Here is a 24,590-nt window from a genome sequence, read left to right as displayed (position 1 = left end):
CTTCAATGTGGATTGAGTAAAGGAAGATGTGACTCTATGAAAACGTAACTGAAAGGATATAATTATAAGGAGGCCTCTTTGTTGTTTTAGCAGACTTTGATGCAGGAAAAATTAAAGGAATTTAAATTAATATTGTTATTCATTGCTCCTTTTGATTTGCTGTGATGGTAATGCATTTTTCTTTGACAAGGGAAAGTATTGAAGTCAGTTAATTGCTAATAAGTGACACCTGCCAGTTGTCCTTTTGATAATATAGAACAAGTGATTTGGTGTTTTATTTGCTGTTAAATTTCCTTTTTATTATTTAACTTTGCTAGGGATGCTTACAGATTTTTGCATTACTTGTGGTGTTTTGAGAGAGTTGTTGAATTTACATGTTAATTGAGTCTGCAAGTAGAAAGTTATTTCAAGGACATCCAAATCAGAGAGACAAAATAGTCACAAATCAGTCTGGATTTTGTTCTTCTGATAGACAGGCCCTGAAAAACCAAACATGTTTTCAAATATGCAAACTACTGAGATCCACTTGTAAATTTTTATGTTGCTTTTGATAACCAGCAGTATTGCAGCTTTTCTCTGTGAATTTGTAACTAGTCATTGCTGTATCTCTGTACTTGAAATGCAAGGAAGTTCTGCCTTACAGCCCAGGCTCTGTGGAATTAACAGTGACCTGTTAATATTAACCTGGTATTCTTAAATGTTACACCACCCACTTTAAATTGGAATTAGTGGTTAAGCTAGTATGGAAAATCATTTATGTAGAATTAATAATACTATATTATTGCTTTCTCTAGTATATTGTTCATGTAGTTTAGCTCTTTTTTGCATATATGTTTCAGTGATGAATTACTGGGTTTGAAGGACTCCCTTTAATACAAAAAGAAATTGGAAAAGAATGCTTGAAGTTCACCTCATGAAAATTATTTTTGTTTTTTATTTATAATCAATGATGTGAGATTCTGGCTTGTCAAATTGAGGCTTTTTTTGTTTGCTTTGATTCTGTGAAGGATGCAGATTTGTATGGAACAAAGCACAAAATTAAAAGCAGACACTAAATTAAACTACTTTATTTTGGGGAAGTTCCCTGGGGAAGAGGGAGAAGGCAGAGTAATTCAGAAAAAGGAAATAGTGAAATTCACAGATAGTAACAAGCTGCTTCTAGGAGGGAAACTATGAACTCTTGAGAGATTTGGCAGTAGTTCAAGTCTGCGTGCTATTGTTGAGGTGACTGGATTGAAATTCATGTTGTTCAGCTGTGCTCTCGTGCTGTTACCCTGCTGCCTTTGCTGTTCTCCAGCTCTGGGTGGGGGATGAGGAGGAGGAGGAGGCATTCCAAGAGGTGCTGGAGCCAGGGGCGGGTTTAGCCATGGAGCAGGAGCGGGTTTGGCCCCGGAGCAGGAGCAGGTTTAACCTTGCTGCTGGGGCAGCCCAGGGGAGGGCCCAGCAGTGCCCACATCTGACTGCTGGAACTTTCCATCGCCCTCGCTGCCCCAGCCCCTGGCACTCTCACAACATCCTGCATCTCTTCTTGCTCTCTTGACTTAAAATGCAGAGCACAGCCCCAGCCACACTCAGTGTCCAAAGAGGCCACTCTGTTTACCTGTGAGAGCAACCTGTGCCACAGCCTGACTCTGGTATTTAGACTCTGACCTCTCACAGATTTGCCTGGAGCGATTGACTTCTAGGTCCATTCCTATAAAAACTCCAACTAAGGGTGAAGAATACATCACTTATGAATTATTGACAAAGTTTAATGCAGTTTGTGCATTTTACAGTACTGCCTGTTCAAAATATTGTGATTAGTTTGTACCTGTTGAGTGCTGCATTTATCAAAGAATTAAACTGAGAACAGAAGTCAATGGGTGTTTTATTAGAATCAGTTGTCAGATGATTTAGAGTGATAAGAATAAAATTTGTCATGAAGTTGCATTTTGTCCTATTCAATATCAAAACTACATTTCAAGGCATGAATCAAAATTATAGCAATGTCTGTTCTTAATGATCAGTTCAGACTACCACATTAGCAGTACTTGGAGAGTAAAAAGAAATTGATATACATGTAAGAAATTACATAGTGGGATTTTTTTTTTTCCTCAATTCAGATCACAATTATCCCTTGGCTTTGCTTTTCAGGTGGCTGAAATGCATGGGGAGCTGATTGAATTCAATGAGAGGCTGCACCGTGCTCTGATGGCCAAGGAAGCTCTGGTGTTCCAGATGAGACAAGAGCTCATTGATCTGAGAGGGCCAGTGAGTATTTGTTTATTGCACTGCAGAATATCCCTCTGGAATAGCTCAGACATGCTCCTCATGGTGAAATATCCATTAGCTTGTAAGAAATAACAGATCTGAAAAGAATTGGCTTTGAACAATTCCTTTCCTCTTAACTATTCCAGATTATGCTTTACATTTTACATTTTCCTTTTAAAGGAAAGAAGATACCCTTTTATGTTTATTCTAGTTGTAAATTAAGGTAAAAAGCTATTTCTGTTTTGTTCTTAATGCTCCTGCAATCTGGTTTTCTAACAGCTGCTACTTCCTTTGATTCTGCAGGTATTAGTCCATCATTGCATCATTATGAACTTTTGTACTTATGTCCTGTTTTGTGGGAGCACAGCTGAAATAAAATGTTCTTGTGTCCTTCCCTTGGTAGAATATTGGTTGTAAAAGAAAGTGATCAGTAGGTTTTATGTGCTTCATATTTTCCCATAAACGGCTTATACACACAAAGTACTTTGTTTTAGCATCCTTTGCACATAAAGCCCTAATAATGGTACTCTTGCCTGCATTTTCTATATCTTTCAAAATTACATGCTTTTACAAACCCCAATTTGTTTCTTTACAAAACTGTAGCAAATGTTAACATAAAGGACTCACAAGGGTGACATGTTCACAATCTTCTTGCAGGATTTTGTTTTTCTTTTATTGATTGTCAGGAATAGTTTTTAGTGGCTTTTATAGAATTGAATGTTGAATTGTAATTTCCTTATAATATTATGCTTTCTTAATTGAAAACATAATAGCCACTGTTTGGAAATTATTTCTGTTTTGTAAATAAAGGTCCCTGGAGATTTAAGTCAAACATCTGAAGATCAGAGTTTATCAGATTTTGAAATGTAAGTTTCATAATTCACAAATTTTTTTCTCTTCATACCATCTCTGGGAAAGGAGAATAAGCAAAGAGATTCAATAATTTGCTTTTCCTCTATTATTTCTAATAGCTGCATTCTTAGCTGTGGTATTCCATTGTTAAAAAGCATGGAGAGCTGCACAGTCCATGCCCCAGTGTAGTTAATCATGCTGAACTCAAGGAGTTTAGATTTAGCAAGATTCCCTTGGAGTGCTTTTTAAATGCCCTAGGTCTTGGTATTCTGCCAAAGCACCAAGAAGTTTCTGGTTTGGGTGCTCTGGGTTTGAAGGGTGCTGGTTGCTATTCATCATGTGATGGACTTCCTCATTTACAGAAGAGCTCCTAATCAATGCTTCAAAAAACCCCAAACCCCCACTAGGAGCCCTCCCCAGATCATTTGAGAGTGTTGTGATTTGGAATTTTGCCTTTAGTAGTCAAACTAATGAATCTTGCTTTTGTGGATGAGGGGTTGAAAATGTGGCTGATGTGTTTGAATCATAGAAATTTAGAGATGGATGACAAAGAGTGGATGGAAATGGCTTCTGCAGAATTGTGCATTGCTCTTCTGTTATTTAATGAACTTTACCTGAGATTTGTCGCTCAAAATGTTGAATTTGTTGAAGTGAATAATTTTTGCTTCATGTGTATAATCAAATGTTGTCAAATGCATGCTGTGAAAAAAAGCCCCAAACCCCAGAAAACCTGCAGAAAGAATTGTTTCAGTTGGGTTAATTTTAGGGAATGTTTTTAGATTCAGAACATAAAAAAAATTCAGGCAGAACTCTAATGTTTCTGTTTCTTCATTTGAAATTTTAAGTTGCTTTACTGATTACTTTGATCATTATTTAAATCATTGCATGTAGTTTCTTTGCCATTCTTATACATAAATATGATTCCCTTTTTGAAGTTTTTCTCTCTCCTCCTCAGATCCAATCGTGCTCTCATTAATGTTTGGATTCCCTCAGTCTTCCTGCGTGGCAAAGCTGCCAATGCATTCCATGTTTACCAGGTGAGTGAGGCAGCTGAGCAGGGATTTTGTCTAGAAGTTTCTGACTGAAGTAGCACATTTTAATAATTTAAATCTCTGTGTATAATTTCATTAGAGATCAACTAATGAGCAGCAGCAGTAACTTCATATATATTCATCCATAGGATTGTGTTGATTATTCAAATAGCATATTTTGAGGCTTGACTTGTAGTAGTTTAATACTTTAAAAGCATGCTAATAAGATGACTCCATTGGTCAGGGAGTTTAACAATTCAATATTAATCAGTAAAGCCTTCTTCAGTATGCATGTACATGTTTTACTTCAGTTTTGGGGATAACAATGACCAGCAACATTGCTTGACAGACAGATGTGGTTTACTGTAGTAGCTCACTTGAAAACATCTTGAATAATGAAACAATTCTACACTGTGTGTTATTGAACATGTTCACATTGTGTTCTGCCTCAGGCAGGTCAGAATTTAGGGGTTTGTGCTCCAGCCTGACTTGGAGCTGAAGCATTGCAATTTTATACTGTTCCTTGATTGCTGGATTCCTGGTTTCAGAGCAGTGACCCCTCCATGGATAGAATGACAGGGTGAACTTCAAGCACTCTCATGTGCTGTCCTAGGCTATTTACATTTCTTTATGTGTGGATTGTTAGCAGCTGCAAAATTTCTCCACTTTTGTTTCAGCCACACGTACTTAGTTCTGAACAAGATTGCTGAAGCTTGTTAACATTCCTCTCACTCTGAATGATGTTTTTTTTTTGTAGAATTTTGAATCATTTATGAAGTGTTGGCAGGTAGTTGAAAAATACAGGAAAACACCCACCCTTTGGCCAGTAAAAGACAATGAAAAATAAGACTTGAGGTAATGGAAAGAAAAGCCACCAGGATGGGAACAGTTAGTAATTTGTTCAAAAGCACTGAATAATCAATCAAATAGAGATGCACAGGTGTGTGAAAACCCAACTTGTTGACAAGTGTAATATTTTTGTCTTTCTGGCTTTCACATATTTCTGCTGTCACTGGCTACAGATTCTCAAACCCAGACACAAGTCTGCCAACACAGAAATTCTTAAAAGCATCGAGATCTCACCCCACCTGTTACACTAATGATGATGCAGCTCCATGGCCACCAGAAGAGCTCTGGTTTCTACTGCTCCTTTCCTAAGTTGCTCTGTGTTGTTTTTCATCCTGCTTGAGCAGGTGGGGTAGACCAGATGGTCCACTGTGGTCCCTTCCAACCTTACCTATTCTGTGAATTTTGTGAAGAATTTAATGAGTTTGTAATTTTACTTGTAACTCTATCAAATTAGGTTACTGAAGAGTTCAGTATTTGTCATGAAGTTTGACTGGATGTAACTGTACAAGTGGGTGAATGCAAGAGGAGGGTGGATACAATTGCAGAGCATCTCAATTAGTTTGGAAAATTATCAACTTATCAGTTCCACAGTGTCTGTTACCTGTTTTCATGGACTTCAAAAAGCTTCTGAAGAATGTAAGAACTAGGAGAAGTAAATATGGGTTGCTGTGCCTCTTCAAAATCAATGTCAGTTTTGCACTTGTGCTTCTTAAACCTGAAAAAGAAATTAATGACCTGTTAATTTGCATATCAAGAAGGCCTGACCTGGACAGGATAAGAATAGACTACTGCAGGAGTTTGCTTATTGTGCTTGCTTTTTAAAATTTAATTTTATGTTTTTAAATTGAATGTGGATTTGTAGTGCTGTTTTGAAGGGCATTTCAAAGCATTTCTTTTTGTGTCATGTTAACATCTGTTTTGGATGTTCAAAATCAGTGCATTTTTCATCCTTAAAAAAACCCAGATGTTGCTCTTCAGTAAACATAGCAGGAAAAGTTTCCAGCACCAGCATACTTGTCACATAGTTTCAGCCATCAAATAGTTTCTTTAATTTCTGTTGAGGATTAAGGATTCTGGACAAGCTCAGAAATAAAACTGTGGACTCTGAAAGCAAGCAGCATTTTATAATTAATCCTATTAGATGTGGAAATTTCAATCAGACCTCTGTATTTGTAGAGTTACACTGCACTCTTGCAGTAATATTTAACTGGCAGAATTAACTGGTTATGAATCTTGAGGATTTCAGAACAAGCTCTGGAAACGTGGCCCAATCTTATGCTCAGTTTGAATGGCTGAGTTCAGGGGGACAGTTGTGAGCAGCAGATAATTCAGTGCCCCAGTTTAGCACTATCTGTTACTGTCTTAAAAATTAACAGAGCTGGGGATCTGTAGCATTCAACTGTGGATGTTAGAACAATTAGAGGGGGTATAAATTTTAGGGGGAAAGCAATTTAGAATTGCATGTGCAGTTATTGAGTTCAATTAAAAATATTTTTTCACTTGCTTTCTCAGAATATAAAATAGTAACAGAAAAATGCATATTTTATAATCTCTGTTCACCATGGAGTTGTTATGGGTTATTCTCATTCTGGATTTTTCCTTGTGGAGAATAGCAGATTGTCTGTTTTAAATGAAATGCCAGTAGCAGATCTTCTTGAATAAATAAAGCATAAATCTCCACATGCAGTGCACCAGGAATTCAAAGGTGAAATAGCTGAAAAGTGACTGATAAATAGCTTCTGGCTTGCATACCCCAGATTTTAAAGTAGCTAATCTGACATAATTTTAAAAAGGATTTAAAGAGGTCTAAAAAACCAAGTTGTTACAAATTATTAGGAAAGGGATAGACAAATGGAAATGCTGTTATGCTATGTATAATCTCTGGTTTATCTGTGTGCAGTTCTACTCCTCTCCAAAGAAATATATCAACTCCAAATAATATGGGTGGAAAAAAAAGATTTTTCACTGGCAGAGCATATTAGAAATTCTTAGCCTGCAAGAAAGGCAACTGAGAGGAGAATACAATGGCAATCTTTCAAATCATGAAGGAAATGGAGACGTTTTTGACTGTTCAAAATGCAAATTGAAGCATTCATTGAAACTATTGCTTTGCAATTTCAAAACAAGTGCATGGCAGTGGTCTTCACAATGTGTAAAATGGGGTAATACTGGAAGTTTATGGGGTAATACTAGAAAATAATTGAGCTAATTAAACTGAAGAAAAATCAATCCAAATGCAAAGATGTGACTTCTTTCTAAGGAAATCCCTAGATAGTGATATTTTGGAATAATAAATACTACTATACCTTATGTTTATATTTAAGTGTTCTGGATAAAATACATTTCATAATTCTCTAAGGAGTTTTCTGAACTGTTGAGATCAGTGTGCCTTGCTGTAAGAGCAGGGTGCAAGAAACTTGGAGGTGATTTTAATTAAACATGAGTTGCCTTTGGAATGTCATGCTAATAATGACTAATTTAGTCCTAAAATGGAGATATATTAGGTATGATGACAAAATATCTTTCCTTCCAACTAAGGCTTATCTTTTGTGCATGGCAAGCTCGTTCTAAATGTTTTCAGAGCACATCCTCTCTATTTGTACTTGCTCAAGTTTGTTTTGCTTCAGGTTTAGTTCTTGACTCCTGTCTTGCCATTCATTAGCACTGACAGATTACTAGTGCAATTAATTTTGCACCTGAGTAGAAAAAATAATTAGACGACCAGTTGATGTCTTTATTACCAAGCAACAAATCATAAGGGTTGTTTGGACTTTGGTGGATGAAATGATCCAGGCTGTGACAGGAGCTCAGACACCCATAACCATCTCTGCAGCAGGAACATGAGGCAGTTACCCAAGGGCAGCTTCAGAGGTTCATTCTCTTACAAAGTTTCTGATGGCTGTTACTGGCTGGCAGAGTGATTAGTTATAAACATTACAGCACACAGCCGTATATGGAGAAATTCATTTGTTTTGTACCAATCACACTTAAGGAAGCCCAGTCTGGGCTTTAAACAGACAATTTAACTACTATAACTATTTAACACCAGGGTCATGGTGGCAAAAGTCTTCTCTTCCAAACAAACAATTTTCTCTAGTTAGATAGAAACAATTTAGTTTCTCTACATTGCTTTCTGATGACGGCTGTATGTCATCTCTGCAGTCTGATGCCCGTGTCTTTTGTGTGCAGACATTGCTCACCATTAGAAAATAATTTCTTGTCTAATATATTCATGGACATACAGACAGAATCCAAATCAGAATTTAAAAAAAAAAAAGCCATTTTCATTTTACCTCTAGATGGTGATAGTTAGATGCAATTTCTTGAGTGTGTAAAGCAAGTTGAATATTGCAGTAATATTATTTTGTCATATTTCTCAACTGTAGAGTATCTTGTTTTCATATACATGTGGATTCCACTTTCCTGTGAAGTGTACAGCAAATGCCATTAGTCATGCCTTTTGTTGCTATAATTATCAATGCCTGACACTTAAGATAATGAAACTGAGATTTTATGATTCCTAAAGTGATATCAATATTTAAATGGCTTCTTGCAAATCCGCCTTGTTTGCAGAGCAGTGAACACTTTACATTATAAACCAAATAAGTTCAAAGATTAATATGCTAATCAGACAAGACTGCTACTATTTGCATATGAATAGGACACCCTAAGACTATAATCAATAAACATTTCTTACCATTTTTTTATTCCTTTGACTATCTTCAGTCTTGCTGTTTAGTATTGGCTGACATATTTGCTTATAATTTTTCTTTTTATTTTACTCTAATTGATGTTTTAAGATCTGTTATTTTTCTCTGCACTTCCCTATGAAAGGGCTTTTATCACAGCATTATTTAGGTTGGAAAACACCTCTAAGATCATTGAGTCCAACTGCTCCCCAGCACTGCTAAGGCCACCACTAACCCATGTCCCCAGAAGCCACATCCTCATGGCTTTTGAATTCCTGCAGGTGTGGTGGCTCCCCTGCTGCTGGGGCAGCCTGTGCTGGGCAGCATTTCCATGGAGAAGTTTCCCCATCATTCCGTGTAAACCTCCCCTGGCACGGCCTCGTCCTGTCCCTGTTCCCTGGGGGCAGAGCCTGCCCCTGCCTGCTCCAGGCTCCTGTCAGGGAGCTGTGCAGGGTGGGGAGGTTCCCCTGAGCCTCCAGGTGAGCCCCCCCAGCTGCTCCCCACTGGAGTTCTGCTCCAGCCCCTTCCCCAGCTCCGTTCCCTGCTCTGGACACGCTCCAGCCTCAGAGGGAAGGATTTTCACAGAAACACAACATCAAAGAGATGGAGGAGAACAGTGTCTGATACCCAAAAGGGTTTGAGGAGGACAGTGCCCAGAAAATACTTTGAGTGAGAGATGAAACAGGGAAAGCACAGTCCAGGATGTGCCAGCTGGGCCTGTTGACCTTGAATTTAATCACAAGGCAGCACGGCCTGGGTATTTCCTCGAAGGCTGAAAATGGAAGGCAATGGACTGGCAATTAGGAGTTGAAAGGTAAGCAACAAACTAAACCCAAAAAATTCAACCCAAAGTTGCATTTTATTTTTTCTGATACACGATGAATTGGATGACTTCAGCAGCTGCAGAGCTAAGCAGGCAAAAAGGAGAAATAAATAGTCTTCTAATCATATTCCATTTCAGTGCAGCTCAGGGCAAGTAGAGAAGAAAATGAACTGGAATGATTGGGAGAATTTGAAAGAAAGATGTTGTTCATGGCATCTCAGAGTAATTTGAGAGTGTGTGAGCCAAAAAGGTTGAATATCTCACTTTTTCTGCAGTGGGACCCAAGGATGCATCAAAGAAGCATAAGAGGAAGCATAAAGCAGAAAAACTTTTAAATAACTGGGTATATGGAGGGGGTATAGAAAGATGAGATCAGTCCTTGGAGACTTCTGTAATTATTTCTTTTTCTAAAGGAAACAGAATTACAGCTTACTACATTGATTTGTTTAAAGTGCTGGATGCAAAAAATCCTAGGAAAGTAAAAGTAGAATTTCTATTTTCAGATTATTTTGTAACTACTTCAGAAAGAAGCAAGTAATTTATATTCAATAAATATCTAAACTAAATACTAGTGATGTTATGTATTTTAGAATCTGATGGATGAAATAGCCTCCTTTCCCTTGCCTGAGCACCCCCAATATTCTGTTTGGAGAAAAAGGCAGCACTAGTGTCATTTTACCTATTTTCTCTTCTGCAGAAACTTCTTTCCCTGCAGTGGTTGTCATGCATTGCAATGACTGTGTGGTTCAAAGTGCATGTTTGTGAAATGACGTTAATTATCTTGGGTAATTATAAGTCATACTTCACTGTCAAAATCAGCTTATTATCTGTTGAGTGATTTTTTTTTTTTTTTTTGGTGCTGATTTGATTTGTATATAAAAAGACAGAAAATACTGATTCCATGTAGCGAAAGTGGAGGCAGTGTTGCCTTTGTTCTCTAGTGGCCGGTCACTTGGGTGCTGCTGTGGTGAATAAAGCAGGGCTGTGACTGCAGGAGCAGTGACCATCACTCTGCTGTCTGTAATTGAGTGCATAAGCCTAAAATGTGTGACATGTTTCTCTTTAGTGGAACAATATTGGCTGTTTTTAAGGTCTGTGCTTTGATATTGATGTGTCATATATTTGACACTATATTGTTCAGTTTTATGACCTGAATAACAGAAAGTTGAAGATTTAACATAAATTATATTGAAGTATTTGTAGTCTTTGACCATTTTATCCACTTGCACATACTGAAATAAAAGCTTATTCACTCTAATTCCTGTTATGTCTCTATGGCACACAAAAAGCTGCTCCTATCACAGCTGAAAAGTTTCATTGTTCCATTTGTTTTTCATTATGCAGAAAATTCTTAAATTGGATCATTTTCAAAGGGGGAACTTAACCATAAATGCAGGCCTGCAGCTGTCTCAAAATATAACTTGCATTTGTATTCATTTCTCACACTTCAGAGGTAACTTTGGAGAATTGAGCTTGAATTTGTATTCTTAACAGAATCCCATTGTCCAGAAGTGAAGTAAAATGAAACTGGTTCTTACTTTTTTTTATGAATACTTTTTACTTCTTCTATATGCTTTGAGTACAGAAATACATAATTTTGATAAACTTTTGATAAACAAGTAGGTTGAAATACATTACTCCCATTTCATAGTTGCTTTTCTAACAGGAAAAAAGATAATTTCAATCCCCTGAGAACAATTATTTATTAAATGGTAAACTTTGATCAAAATCTCTCTTCATGCTCCTGAATAATTGAGATGTGCATTAAAGTTGAACCAGAGTTTTAAGAATTTATTATCCAAAGTGCACAACTGTGGACTAATGATACTCCAAGATTTGTAGTGTTATTTAAAAGCAAATGTAAGGGAAACATTCACCAGTCAAGATTACCTGAGTTAACATCAAAAATGAATGGTGCCAATTAGCTTGTTCTGGTTTGGTGTTCATGCTGATTGGGTTGTCCCTACCAAACCAGTTGCTAATTTTCCTTCTTTCCACATGCTTGGGCATTGATTTGAAAGTATGTAACAAACAAGAGGATTTTGTGAGGGAAGGAAGATAGAAATACATCAATGCAGTAGAATTACAGTAATACAGAAGTAATAGTTTTTCTATCATCCTTTTTCCCCCCCTTCTTTTAATGCTTACTTAACTGGTAAATGTCACAGGATCTTCCTTAGTGTAGCTTCTTTTTGCAGTCCTTTTGCTCTCCATCATTTTTTTCCATGCTCAAAACTTTGACCTTATCCAGCCTAGGATTGATTCTTTACAGACATTCTCAGTATTCTCTGTGTCCTTTGAAGTGTTCTGCTGCTGAAATGTCCTGAGTTCTCTTGTATCTTGTGCCATTTTATATGTGGTTTAGTAGAGTTTTCACTGCTCACCTTCCTTTAATATTATTCCATTCCCTTTGGAATGGGACAAGGACTCACAAGGACTTTGACTTCAGCACTTTTGTATTTGTGGAGCTCCCATCAATAGAGTTCTCCGTCTTAGAATTCATTTTTCATTATGTATTCAGTCCATCCTGCCAGGAGATGGGAGCCACATTTGCAGGCAAGATTCAGGAGTAACTTTGTGTAGGGAATATTCTTCCTGATGTTTAATCTGGAATTTTACATCGTGGATGTCATTGCAACAGGAAAAGGGTCTGTAATATCTCAGTCAGTATCTCTTGCTGCCAGCTGTACTGGAGAGAGAAAAAAGTGAATCCTCAACATACCAAACAATATTTTGCATCAGAAAAGAGAAGCACCCACATGGGACTATTGCAGATCAGAAGGATGAGTGTTGATTACAGCATTTGGTCTGTGTACACTGGAGCTGGAGCAAGTTAGAATTTTGGCTTTTGTCCTTTATTTTCCTCAGGCTTTTATATGTAAGAGGTGATGAACTGTGTCAGTTGTACCAGGCTGTTACCAGAACTTGATAACAGCATTTTGGACTCAGAACTGCTTGAAGATGCTTAACCTGTTAAGAAACTTCTGGCTCAAACCCCAGTGCCATGGGAGCAGGATTTTTCATTTAAGGATGCAATCATTGAACTTGTGCTTTTACGTTGATTCTCTGAAGATGTTTGGCATTTCAGTAATATTATGTGAGCAGGTAGTTGACTGACAAACACTGTTAAATTACACCTGTTATTGCTATTGCTCTCCAATCTCTGACTTCAGACGTGTTTGTGATGAGAAAATAACAGACTAATTCATTAAACATACTTATTAACTGAAATTTTTCTTAGAGCTGCCCTAGCTCATAGCTACAGAAAGGTTACCAATCAATCTTTGCGCAGGAGACCCAAGCAGAAAGTGCTCTTAACTAACAAACAGAAACTACTTAACTTTTTATATTCAAGATGGTATTAAAGTGAAATCCTTTGTCTACAAGTAAATATTCTAGCAGTGATTTTGATTTAGTCTGTACATTTTCATTACCCTGAAAATTATTTAAGTAGGTTAGGAATTGGATGATATCAGGAAAACAGGGGAATCAGAAAGGAAATAAAATGATTTAATATTAAACTTTTAAATTGATCTGAGAATAAACTTGAAAGTAGTCATTTCAACTTTCTAGAACATGGCCCTAGGATAACTATATGCCTTCAGTGACTAGACTAGGATAAGTTTATCCAAATAATTCTACATTTAGTGTTTACTTAGTTTGATTTCCCAAGTGAATGTGCATTAAGAGTGTAGCAATCCCATGGCTTGGGAATAGTATTCCCCTCTGAGAATATTATTAGAATACTAAAAGTTTAAATGTGTGCTGCATCATGAGCTTTAATGTACCTTTCACAGTCTATTAGTTGATTGTCAATAAATTCAATAAGGCACGGGGCTCCAAATGTTGCATTTTTGTTTCTTGCTGTTGAAATGAAATCAATATCTATGTACATAGAGCAGTAAGAAATTTTCCAATAGTTGTATCTAAGAAATCAATCTATGTTTTTGCAGTCCTGAAAAATTTCAATTACAGTGTACAGATTCCTTAGTTAACTGTGGGTTACAGCTTAGCAGGTAATGTTAAACTGCATGATTCATCAAGTCACATGTGCAAAGATAAGTGCTTAGTTAAATTAGGATTTCCATATTAAATAACTTAGTTTAAAATAATTTAACCTTTTTTTTGTCATTCCTGCCCCCAACAGGGAGATTGAGACATGAATCTTGGGAATGTATACAGAATTACAAATAATATACAGGTTGAAGTGAGAATAGGCAGGGAGAGGCCTTAGAGCCGGGTGAATAAAGATTTTAATATAATTTTTACTACATTAAATAGATTTGATTAGAATTATGTAAAATAGTTGCATTTCATGTATTCCTTTATTTGCCTTCAAAGATGTACTCAATTGTTAAAACAGATAGTCCTGTAGGTGTTTTAATTATTCTGGCTTTGTTTTCAAAGTGAAAAAGAATTCTGAATAGTTCTTGCAGACTTACTATTGTGGTTCCTTCATTACAGTATCTGAATTCTTGTTACCAAAACTAGTTGAATTTTTGTTTACATATGCATTTGTAATTCACAATACTCTGGATCTTTTCAATTTAGATGTGCTAATTTTGGAATTATAGCATTCCTTTTTTGGAATGATAGTCTTCCTGTAGTAAATGTATTAGTGTTTTCTACACTGAAATATTCTAATTTGACAAAATTTGCGTGGTATCTGCATAATACAGTGTATTTGCAGTGTTGCAAAGAAGCCTCCTATAAATTTGAGAAACTAGGTGTCTGAAGAGAGAGCTTCAGAACGACCAAAGCATGGGCAGTGTTTGTGGGAAAACACAGTCACTTAATCTCTGAAATACTTCCAGTCCTTAGAAAAATTGAATTTTTTCTCTGGAGGACTTGCAATATCTCAGAGAGAAGGACCATACCTCAGTCACCAGGAAAGGCTGCAATTCAGTGTTGAAATTGGGCACATCAAAATCCAAATTTTATTTTTATCTAGTTTCCACAAAAATACAGTTGTTACTGCCCACTCTGTGTGACCGTGGTTGGTGTTGCTTTTTTACATAAGTGTTCTCCTGATATTTGCCTTGCAATTTACTACTAAATTACTGGGGGATTTTGGAACTGCAAGGCAGCGTCATCAGTACTGTTCCAGTTTAATTCCTGATGTAAAATACTGAGATTATTAACATACACACACACATGCATGAATGAATAAACTACAGATTGCATTGAAGGAGCAGAGGGAAAGGTCACTCTGGATCTTAAGTTCTGATGCTTGGTTTAGAGTTTCTGACTTGTGCTGCTTCAGCATTCTTTTAAACTGTGCCATTCCCTAGGAAAGAGCGAAATCTCAGTTTTCTGTAAGTATATTTCACTTCTGCATGACATTTTCCTAGAGAAAGCGAATATTTAGCATGTAATTGGTAATAAGCTCATGAAATAATGAGCAGCAAACAAAAACAGAATCACAAAAACTACAGCTGTGTTAAATTATACTTAATGTCCTATACAAGCTGAAAGAATGAACTGTGTTTATTTTCCAAACAATAAAATTTCTAGTTTAATTTTCAATGTAATTTTGTTAGGAAGTAAATTAAGTTTCATACTTTGGATAAAATTAGGTTTTGCAATTCTGATGCTACAAAGCTAATTTACAAAGTTGAAAAACTCTGTTGAGGACATAGAAATCAATTTCATGGTGGTATTAAATTATTTTTTCCCTTTGGTCACTGTGTAGTAGAATATGCTGGAAACCATGGTAACAAGAAGTGCTGCCATGGTTGCCCCAGAGTCATGTTAAAATGAGCAAGCTGTGTTTGTCTTGATTAAAATAGGAGAAAGAGAGAAAAAGGAGGAAAAGGGAGAAGGGATAGAATGAGGTTAATGACGTGTGCAACAGCACCAGCAAATGCAGTCAGCCGTGGATCTGGGGCCGTGGGTCCTGGAGCTTGTGGTGTCTCACATGAAGGTGCTGAGCCAGGAGGCTTTGGGGAGTGAAGGACACACACCAGCCCTGCTTTTCTTTACATGATTCCCTTCCCTGTCTGTGTTTTGCAGGTTTATATCAGGATAAAGGATGATGAGTGGAATGTCTATCGAAGGTATGCAGAGTTCAGAAGCTTGCATCAGAAGTTACAGAATAAGTACCAGCAAGTGAGGACTTTTAACTTCCCACCAAAAAAGGCCATTGGAAACAAGGTACTTGAACTCACAGTATCAGTAGAAGTTGGGGGAAAACCTCTCTTATCCATACACAAAAAATGAGGTGACTCGAATATTTTCATACCTGCTAGTAGCTGCTATTTTCATAGACTTTCCCCCTGCCAGCTGGAGATTCACTGATGGAGGTAATGCATTGGTTTTTCCACTTACTGAGAAGTTGTATTGAATGGAATATTGGTGTAGTACACAAATGCACAAACCCTCAAAAACTCTGCTAGACAGCCTTGTATGTAAAATGAAGTCTCTTCTCCATTTCTCTCCAAAAAAGTGCCAGCAATTAACACTGGTGAGTAATTAATCAAATCTTTCTCTAAATTTCAAAAAATATGAATCTAAATTCCTTGAATTCCTGCACTCTTCACCAACACTTTTAAGTTCTTTAAACCAGCTTTTTAAAGACATATAGGTACTTAATTCCTGTAATCTGTATCTTTGTGTCTTAGCCCTGCCATTTTAAAATGGGAATTTGTGTTCTTCTGTCATATAGGGATTTTGAAATGAAACAGTAAATATTGTAGTATGTATGTAGTAAATATGTAGTGCCATGTAATTAAAGTCTCTAATCATCAAAACTTCCAACTGATCAAGAGCATAAATACATACACTGCAAGTCCAGTAAGGATTGAGAAGTAATTGAAGTAATTTTTCCTTTGCAATGTAGGAATTATCTAAAAGTTTTTTTAGCTATCACAAGTAAAATCTCCAATATATTGGAGATTTAAATTGTGTTTATGACTGAAACATCTTTACTAAACTGCTGGGTTCTTAAATTAGAGTTTTTAAGGTTAAGCAAATTTTTTAGCTTTTACAAAGGACTTTGTCTTTTTACTATTTTTTTACCTTTGTGTCACTGAGTTCTTATATAAAATATTTTAGAAACTCCAGCCATAGTGATCCTTGTAGTCATCAAAAGACAGCTGACATAATGACTGCAAAACTCAGATCTTCATGGCACTGTGTTTGGTTTATGATCGCAGTACAAGGTATATTATTAAAATGCCACAATTGTCCTTTGTCTGTGTTAGAAAAACAATCTTTGCTAATTTGTATGAAGTAATATGAATTTTAAAAAAGAAATAGAAAAAAGTTAGAAATTCCTTACTGACATTCAGATGTCAGTGAATGTGGATTATGAATGTTTAAAGATAGTAACTTTGACTTCCAATGATTTCCCAGGTATTTTGTAAAAATGAGTAGGTAAGTTTGGCACATGTGAAATGGCAGTGATGCACATAATGTGGTGGTGGTGATACAGATATATAGGAAATGTATCAATAAAATCCATGTGTCTGTTTGCTTGGCATAAGGTCCAGTTAATATGGTTCATTGCCTGCTGACTGAGGAAATGGAAGTACTTATAGGAGCTTTCCTGTTTTTTTTTCATCTACTAGAAGATCATGCATTTTTCATTTAATTTTTAGTGGAAGGGTTTGTAATGGAAACCAGGCATTTTCTTCTTTGTTACATAACTAATTCTCCTTTTTTTGAAGTGATGGAGTATCAGCCACTTCAGTAAATTACAAAAGACGCCTTTTAAGCTTTTTTGGATACTCTTTCATCTTTAATTACTTTAAATACTAATTGAGTTACAACTTCAGTTGCACAGTTGATGCATACAAAATTATCAGTTGAGCAACTCATTAAAAAATTTGCATTGCTTATTCTTACGGTGCTTTAGCTTTGAGCCAAAATTCTACCTTAATCTTGCATAAACCCACAACCACTTATCAGATCTCAGAGAAAAAGTTCTTTCTTTACAGTAAGAAGTGGGTGCCATCCCTTGCACTCCTGAAAGTCTCCTGTTATGAGATGTGAGGCAGTGCTGTGGTTGTGACCCGGCAAGTCACAGGGTGACATTGTCACCTCAGCTGTGCAAGGCTCAGTCTGTCACACTGGAGTTGTTTTATACAGCACATTGTGCAGGCAGATTTTTGTCCTTTTAGTGGGGCTATTTTCTATGTGTCACAGAATGTGTTCCCCTTTGGAAATTGTACCATTTGGAAAATAACTGTGCTGACTGAGATGGGTTAAAGGCTCTGAGATGGCCCTGTTTTCCATGGCCAGTTGAAGGTTTAAAATGAAGGTTTAAAAATTTAGTATAAAATTAATTAATTCATGTGGGAATGTGTAGGGGAATAGAATATAAGAAACTAAAGAGAGTGTAGAAAGTAATCTCACCCCTAAGGAGTTGCAGCTGGGCCAATTAGCAAAGATCAGGTACAGGCCTGACTTTACCAGGCCACAGCTGTAAGCAATGAGAAGCAGAGTGCTAGAAAAGAGTGGGGTGGCTGGGTGAGAAGGGAACTGGAGTCAGTGGCTGCTTTGGGAAGAGGAAAGAGTCAGTGCTGTGAGGAGCTGCCCATGAGAAACACCAAGAAGGTGTGGAACTGTTGTGGTAAGGAGACAGCAGTGTGGAACCCCTGCAATAAGATGACAGCAGGAATGTCTGTCTTGGAATTGTGCAGAACTTTCAGTTTAGGATGAGGATTTGTGCAGGGTGTTACACATGGAAGTGTTTGGTAATGAACATTAGAAGAGATATTGCCAATACTACTTTTTTCAATGCTGCTTTTTAAATGTAGTGGCTACCACAGCCCATTTACCTTTAAATATGCAGTTAGATTTCAGTAGATATTTTTTGTCATGATATTACTTTTGCTGGTTTTGATAGAATTAGAGCAGGCTTTCCATTTCTAGATTAATCAACACAATCTTAAATCAATGCCTAAAGAAGTGGTTCAGTAGCTGAATTCTGCTAACAAAAGTATCTCTTATATCAGTCTATGGTTTTCAAATCCATTGCAACTTCTCAGTGTTATTAGATGCCCAAATAACATATTGGTAAAAACCAGTCCTCCATGTGTAAATGGCTAAAAATGATAATTTTACAGCTTTTGGAAAATGGCATTGATGCTTTTATATCCTTGAGGTATCCTTTTATATCCTGAATGAGTTTATTCACTGCATCCCTTCTGTTCTGTGGGGTTAATGAAGGTGATTTGCTTCTTGTATATGTCAGATGCATCCAAAGGTCTTGCTGTAATTGAAACCAGCCCTGAATTTCATGTTCAGTTGTGTGTCCCAGGTTTAGGAACCCCCAGGACCACAAGAGGACACCATATTCTTCAGAATGACCTGGAATCACTCCTGCAGATGGATACAATACTGTCCAGTGCTTTGCTGTGCAAAATATTGGAGCTCAGAGGAAGGAACTTAACTAGAAGAGAGCAATGTAGAATAAAATACAGAGAAGTTTTAATTTTCATGCATATTTTCCCTGTTTACTGCAGTAGAACTCAGGGAGGTCAGATTCAAATGCAAAGTTGCAGAGTTTCACATTGGGAAAATGCAAAAAGAAAGCAGAATTTCAGCTGAATGAGTATTTTAAAAAAGTTGAAAAATCAAAGATTATATATCTTCATCAAGTAGCAGTGGAATTTGAAAATATTTAACAATTATAACTAATTATTAATAATAATATGAATCTTGATAATTTGTAATGTGTTTTTGCCTTTCATTTGTTTTCCTTCAGTTGAGACAATTTATCTTAAAAGTTCATGTTCATGGTATTTCAACAAATTATGTGTGTAATATTAAAAACTAGCTTTAATGCTTGAGGAAACCTACATTTAATAACAGAAAACCAATTAGTTGAAAAATAGCTGAAAAGAGGAAAGAAGACTGCTTTGGACAAGTAACCTTTTTGCAATTACAAAGAAGAGTGTGTATTTGCCTTTCAGCTTGGTAACCTCATTTTCAGCATATTAGTTTAACATTTGAATTTAGTTTGAACTAAAGTTTGAACTAAAATAAAGCAGGGATGAGAGTAATTTCTTTTATAAATGTTGCTTTGAATCAAGTTAGATATTTACTGAAGGAAAATAATAATGCTGGCAAGAGTCCATGTATTAATTTTCATATATACTAGTGCCCATGCTGTGTATCTTCAACTAAAGATCTTTCAGTGCTGGTAGCAAATAGTTGTCAACATTTTTATGAGTATCCTGACAAGAATAAGGGTTCTTTTTTCAATTCATTGCCATGTTTGAGTAAAACAAGAAATACATTTGTTCCCTTGTGTTGTGTGTATAAGAGAAATGTCATATACTCAGCATATATTTTAATTATTTTTAACATGCAGATCAATTTCTTTAAAACTTACAAATTTCAGCTGTATTGTTAACATTTGAACTGTTCAGGTTTTGTAATTTTAAAACATGTTCCCCATGTATCAGCCTGGTTTGTGATTTGCTCAGTATTTTCTATGTAGCTGTATATACCAAGGTTTGTAATTTCAAACTGATTTTTCTTACATGAGATAGATTTTTTTTCCTTTTAGCAAGTCTTCAGGTACCTTGGATCTTTTGAACTCATCTGTCCATTCTCACTGATTGTCCCTGCTGCCTTCCTGGCAGGAGTGCCCAGGACGGGCTGGGTTCCCTGGGGCAGCCCTGCAGTGTGCCTGCTGCTGGGGAGCCCGTCAGGAGGAGCTCTGTACAGTCACCACTTGATTGGAAAGGCTTCCCTGTAGGTTTTTGCAATACAAATACAATTTAAATTTTTTTATTTAAGATAACATTTAGCTTACATTTGGCTTCTGAACCTTTGCTGGTGTTGTAGTTGGTGTCTCTCAAAATAATAATGAAATATTAATACATGAATATTTACTGGACTGACTAGTCTAATTTTTTAAATATTGCAGCAGCCTTAAAATCCCAGTTGCTGCTTCTACATTGGGCAGATTGTAGTAATTGAGTAAAGATCTAATTAAGAATCCTCTTGCAAGAGTGTTGTCCCAGTAGAGGGCATATCAAAATAGAAATTGTTCTTTGGTTCCACTGAAGACCTGAATTCACTGATTGTCTAAGTGAGGAGAAATTGAATCAGGTAGCTTTGCCCTGAGTGCTGACTTGACTGCATGATATCCCCTGCTTTCCTTTAAAATACTGGATACCCCACATGGAAAGGATACACAGCACTTTGAGATCAGAAGAATGACTTTGCTGTGACTTCTCAGTTGCATTGGGGGAACAATACAGAACTCTAAAATAAATGTTTCAAATGTTACTTTAATAAAATTAATAGCTACTTTTCACCCATCAGTGGCTACCCTAATATGTAGATTAATTTGTATATGTCCCTATTTTAAAAAGTTAAAAAATATCATGTGCATGTATTGAAAAAGATTCTGTTGGTATATACACATACATGAGCATACATGTGGCAACATCAGACCCCATTTGGGATCTATATGAAGTTGCCTTCAGGAATGTGTGTTGTGATCCTGCAAGTTCTGCTCCCAGGAGCTCTTTCTCCCATTTATGTCAGTGAAACTTGCCTTTGCCCGCAGAGTGCAGATGGATTCCTTTTCTTTTGTTCCCAACAGCAAAGCTGCCTTTTATCAGAGTTTGTTTGCCTGTTGCTGAAGATAGTGAAGAGTTTAAGATAGGCTGCAGGATAACTATTTTAGGATTAAAAAGCAGAGAAGATAAAGATTTTATTGCAAGTAAAAGAAAACAATAGAGCTTGCTGTTGTGCTTACAGTGTTTATTGATTTTTAAGGAAGTTGGTCAAGTAGAGTTGTCTGGCTCTATGTGTGTGTATATATATATGAAGAAATATATAAATATGAAGTTTATATATATAAAAAGAAATTTGAAGCCATTCAAATTAGAGTTTGAGTGTTAGCATTTTTGCTGTTAAGGGTTTCATATGGTGTTATTGCTGTGTAACCTCTGTCATGCATTTCTCTCCTGCAAAAGCTGATTGCCATTTTTGGTGAGCAGGACCTGTCTATTCACAGACAGCATGCCCTTAAAGCTGCTTTTAGACCAGATGATGGAGGAACTGAAGTCCCTTTGGAAAGGGAAGCAGCATGATAGGAACAAGGTTTTTTAAGAAACACACACACCCCTCCCACATAAAATATGTATTTGAAAATGGGAAGTATAACAATTCCTGTTTAACTAGTACATAAACAACAACAGAAGACATATGGAATGTTTGAAATAGGATGGTGCAGGAAGAATCTTAGAGGAGGAAGTAATTTCATTTTAGATTTGGCTGTTTTTCTGTCAAAATTCAGCAAAACAATTCAGGGCATCCTAAAATTTAAGTATGTGTTTGGCTTGCATTGAATCAGAAGTACAGATATATCTGCTTTTGTCCTCTATGAGATTTAGGAGCTCACAGGAACCATCTTTCATCAGATTAGTTTGTCAAAGTCAGACTGGCAGGGGGAGCTGAGAAGAAAGCAAAACTTGTTGTTAATGCACGTGGGACAGGGGGCTAAATAATGTTTCTTGGTACTAAGCTTTGATATCCAATGTCTTCTAGTAGAATTGGTAGAAAATTATGACTCTCTGATGTTTCAAAATTGGGATACATTTATTAAAGGAGAAAAGCCTTGAAAATATAAATCCTCAAGTTAGATGTTAAAAATTTGAAGTTAAATATTGCTTTCACTAATGCTGCTTAGCTATGATGTAATATAGAAGCTTAAATTCTGTATTATTCTTGACTTTCAAAGTAAGTAGATTTTAGTTTTCAACCTTCTTAGTGGGCTTAACTAGTGTATTGACTTATTTTCATACAGTCTTTTGCCTTGTGGGTTACAGGAGAAACTGTAGCTAATATATATTTGACAGATATGCTTGTGCTATAGTGTGGGTAAAAGGGAAAGAAATGGACCCATTTGTATTGTGCTCAGACCAGGAAAGGAACTCAAATTAATCTCATATATGGTTGTATGTGATAATTCTATAACATACCACAGTTTTTTTCCCATTCTAAAGCCACAAAAGAAACTTTGTGCTGTAAGTTCACTGTGTTACTTTGTAGCTGAAAAGTTCGATTCTCAAAGAAGCTTTAAAATAGCAATTGGGATTAAATGAATACAAATTGGTTTTCAAATATGTAACTTAGTTGTGGTACCATACAAATGGAAATAAAAATAATGTGACTCTTGGCATAGTCATTAAGATTTCTAGTCACAGCCCACCTGTTTCCTAACACTGTCACCTGCACACTAAGGGGGAATGCAGAGTATTTCAGATTTTGAATCCAGATCCTCTGGGTTTTCTACTGCATAAGACTGCAGTTGATATTTTATGTATACAGCACTTAGAAAAGAGCACTCAGTTCTTCTTCATTTCCATTTTTTTGTCATATCAGTATCCAAGAGAAGAGAAATAAGTCAGCAGGAAATGGTTGGCTTTTATATGACAAATACTTTATAGTAAATGCTTGCCATTGTGTGGCATGAAATGTCTGGGTTACCTGAAACTCGGCATGAAGGTTAAATTGAGCAGAGTGCAGAGCAGCACATTTCATTTTCAGGGCTTTAATTTAAAAGGTAAACAGTTCTCCAGCTCGTGCTTCTCCATCTCCATCAGAATGTCTCACTGAATTAATCTGTTCATTTGGTGCTCAAGGGCACCATTTCAATGAAATAGTGAATTGAGTCATTTTCTTTTCAAGTTAGAAAAATTTCCTGCTAATTGCTGTTGAAGTTTAGGAAGAAGGAATGCAGACTATTTAGGGTCTACAAAACAAAACTTTGCCCGTCAAGAGATGTTTTTATTCTTGCTGTCTTGTAATGCTATAATCAAGAGAAGCAATTTATTCTAACAAATTATTGAATATAGAGCCCATAGAAACAGTTCAGATGGTGTTGCTTTGCATCATGACATTATGGGGAAAAAAAGGAAAGTAATTTACATGCTGCTTGGACAACTGCTAGATAAAAATATGGCAGTTTTATAACAACTCATGCGTCATTTAGATATTCTAGTAGCCTCCTGGTATAAAATGAAAATATAAAAATAAATTTTCTATATTTATTTCTTATTGTGGTGGTGATGCTAAATTACCAAGTTACTTGGATTAATAAACTTCCTTTCAGAGAAATCTTAACAGGGACACCTAATTACAAAAATAAAAGTAATACTTTCTTTTTTTGAATTTGAGATTTTACCCACATTTTTCCCTTTCCTTACATATCGTTGGGCTTGATTTCACCTCTCTTCTCCTTCCCAAAATGTATTGTTTTATAAATATTGGGAAATTTTAATCTTAGTTGCTATACAGCTTTTTGGGTAGTTGCTAGTACTAAAGATATTTATTGTTAATTTTTTAATAAGAACACAAACTATTAAATACTTCAGATCATGTGAAGTAGGCACTTCCTGCATGAAAAAATTGGCTTTTTTCATTGTATCATGTAAAATATCTTTGCATGAAGGCACAATAAATTATGGGCACTTAATATCAATATTCCTCATTAATTCAACTTGTATTTTAGGAAACAGAATCATCCCATCTGAATGTATATGAATGAAAGTTTTGTTAAAGAAGAATCTAGAATTTTATATGAGAGTTAAGTTTTTGTTTCATTATTGATTTTTTTATCAATTTATTGATTTTTTTCATCACTGTAAGCTTACTGTGTATAGAAGTTTATACATTGTAAGCAGTGTATGTACCATGTTTCTAAAGGATTTTGAGGTGGGTTATTTTGTTGTTATTTTAAATTCAGAGTCTGTCTTTATTGGTCTTCAGGGCATTTTCAACCAGATTAAAGAATGAAATTAGGAAAGAAAACTGCAGTGTTGGAGAGAAGCACTGAACTGAGACACATTTTAACTAATATTGTTGATAGTTATTACTGTAATATAGGCTAGTGAAAAAATGGATCTCAATTTCATGAACTGTTGTGTTGTAGTTTGCAGAATCTCCTGAATAAAATTATAGGGTAGACTGCTAATACTTTATCTGAGGAGAAAACAGAGAATGTTTCCCTATTCAATAGCTGAGCAAGGGATGAGCCCTAGGGGTCTTGCTGCAGTTTTTTATTGATGCATTTTAATTAACAGTTGATTCCTGACCAGTTGACAAATTAACACGTGGTTGGCATATGTC

At 36.1% G+C, this 24,590-nt stretch overlaps 1 protein-coding gene across 6 annotated transcripts in view; it reads left to right on the top strand.

The window, feature by feature from the left end:
- Nucleotides 1-24,590, top strand: part of SNX29 (sorting nexin 29) — a 113,409-nt gene that overhangs the window by 51,380 nt on the left and 37,439 nt on the right. For 2 of the 6 annotated variants that reach the window (XM_064726328.1, XM_064726329.1), the window contains 5 exons: nucleotides 2,134-2,250; nucleotides 3,061-3,116; nucleotides 4,058-4,139; nucleotides 15,507-15,647; nucleotides 18,744-20,777. In XM_064726328.1, coding sequence (XP_064582398.1) covers nucleotides 2,134-2,250; nucleotides 3,061-3,116; nucleotides 4,058-4,139; nucleotides 15,507-15,647; nucleotides 18,744-19,046 — 699 coding nt within the window. In that variant the 3' untranslated portion in view covers nucleotides 19,047-20,777. Of the gene's footprint in view, nucleotides 1-2,133; nucleotides 2,251-2,553; nucleotides 2,677-3,060; nucleotides 3,117-4,057; nucleotides 4,140-15,506; nucleotides 15,648-18,743; nucleotides 20,778-24,590 lie in introns of those variants that run through there. The other 4 variants (XM_064726332.1, XM_064726331.1, XR_010442085.1 and 1 more) reach the window with 4 other exon arrangements.

The sequence above is a fragment of the Zonotrichia leucophrys genome, chromosome 14, assembly GCF_028769735.1.
Source record: "Zonotrichia leucophrys gambelii isolate GWCS_2022_RI chromosome 14, RI_Zleu_2.0, whole genome shotgun sequence".
NCBI classification, from domain to species: Eukaryota; Metazoa; Chordata; class Aves; order Passeriformes; family Passerellidae; genus Zonotrichia; species Zonotrichia leucophrys.
Note: the sequence above shows the minus strand (reverse complement) of the source record. Positions and strands in the feature narration are given on the sequence as shown.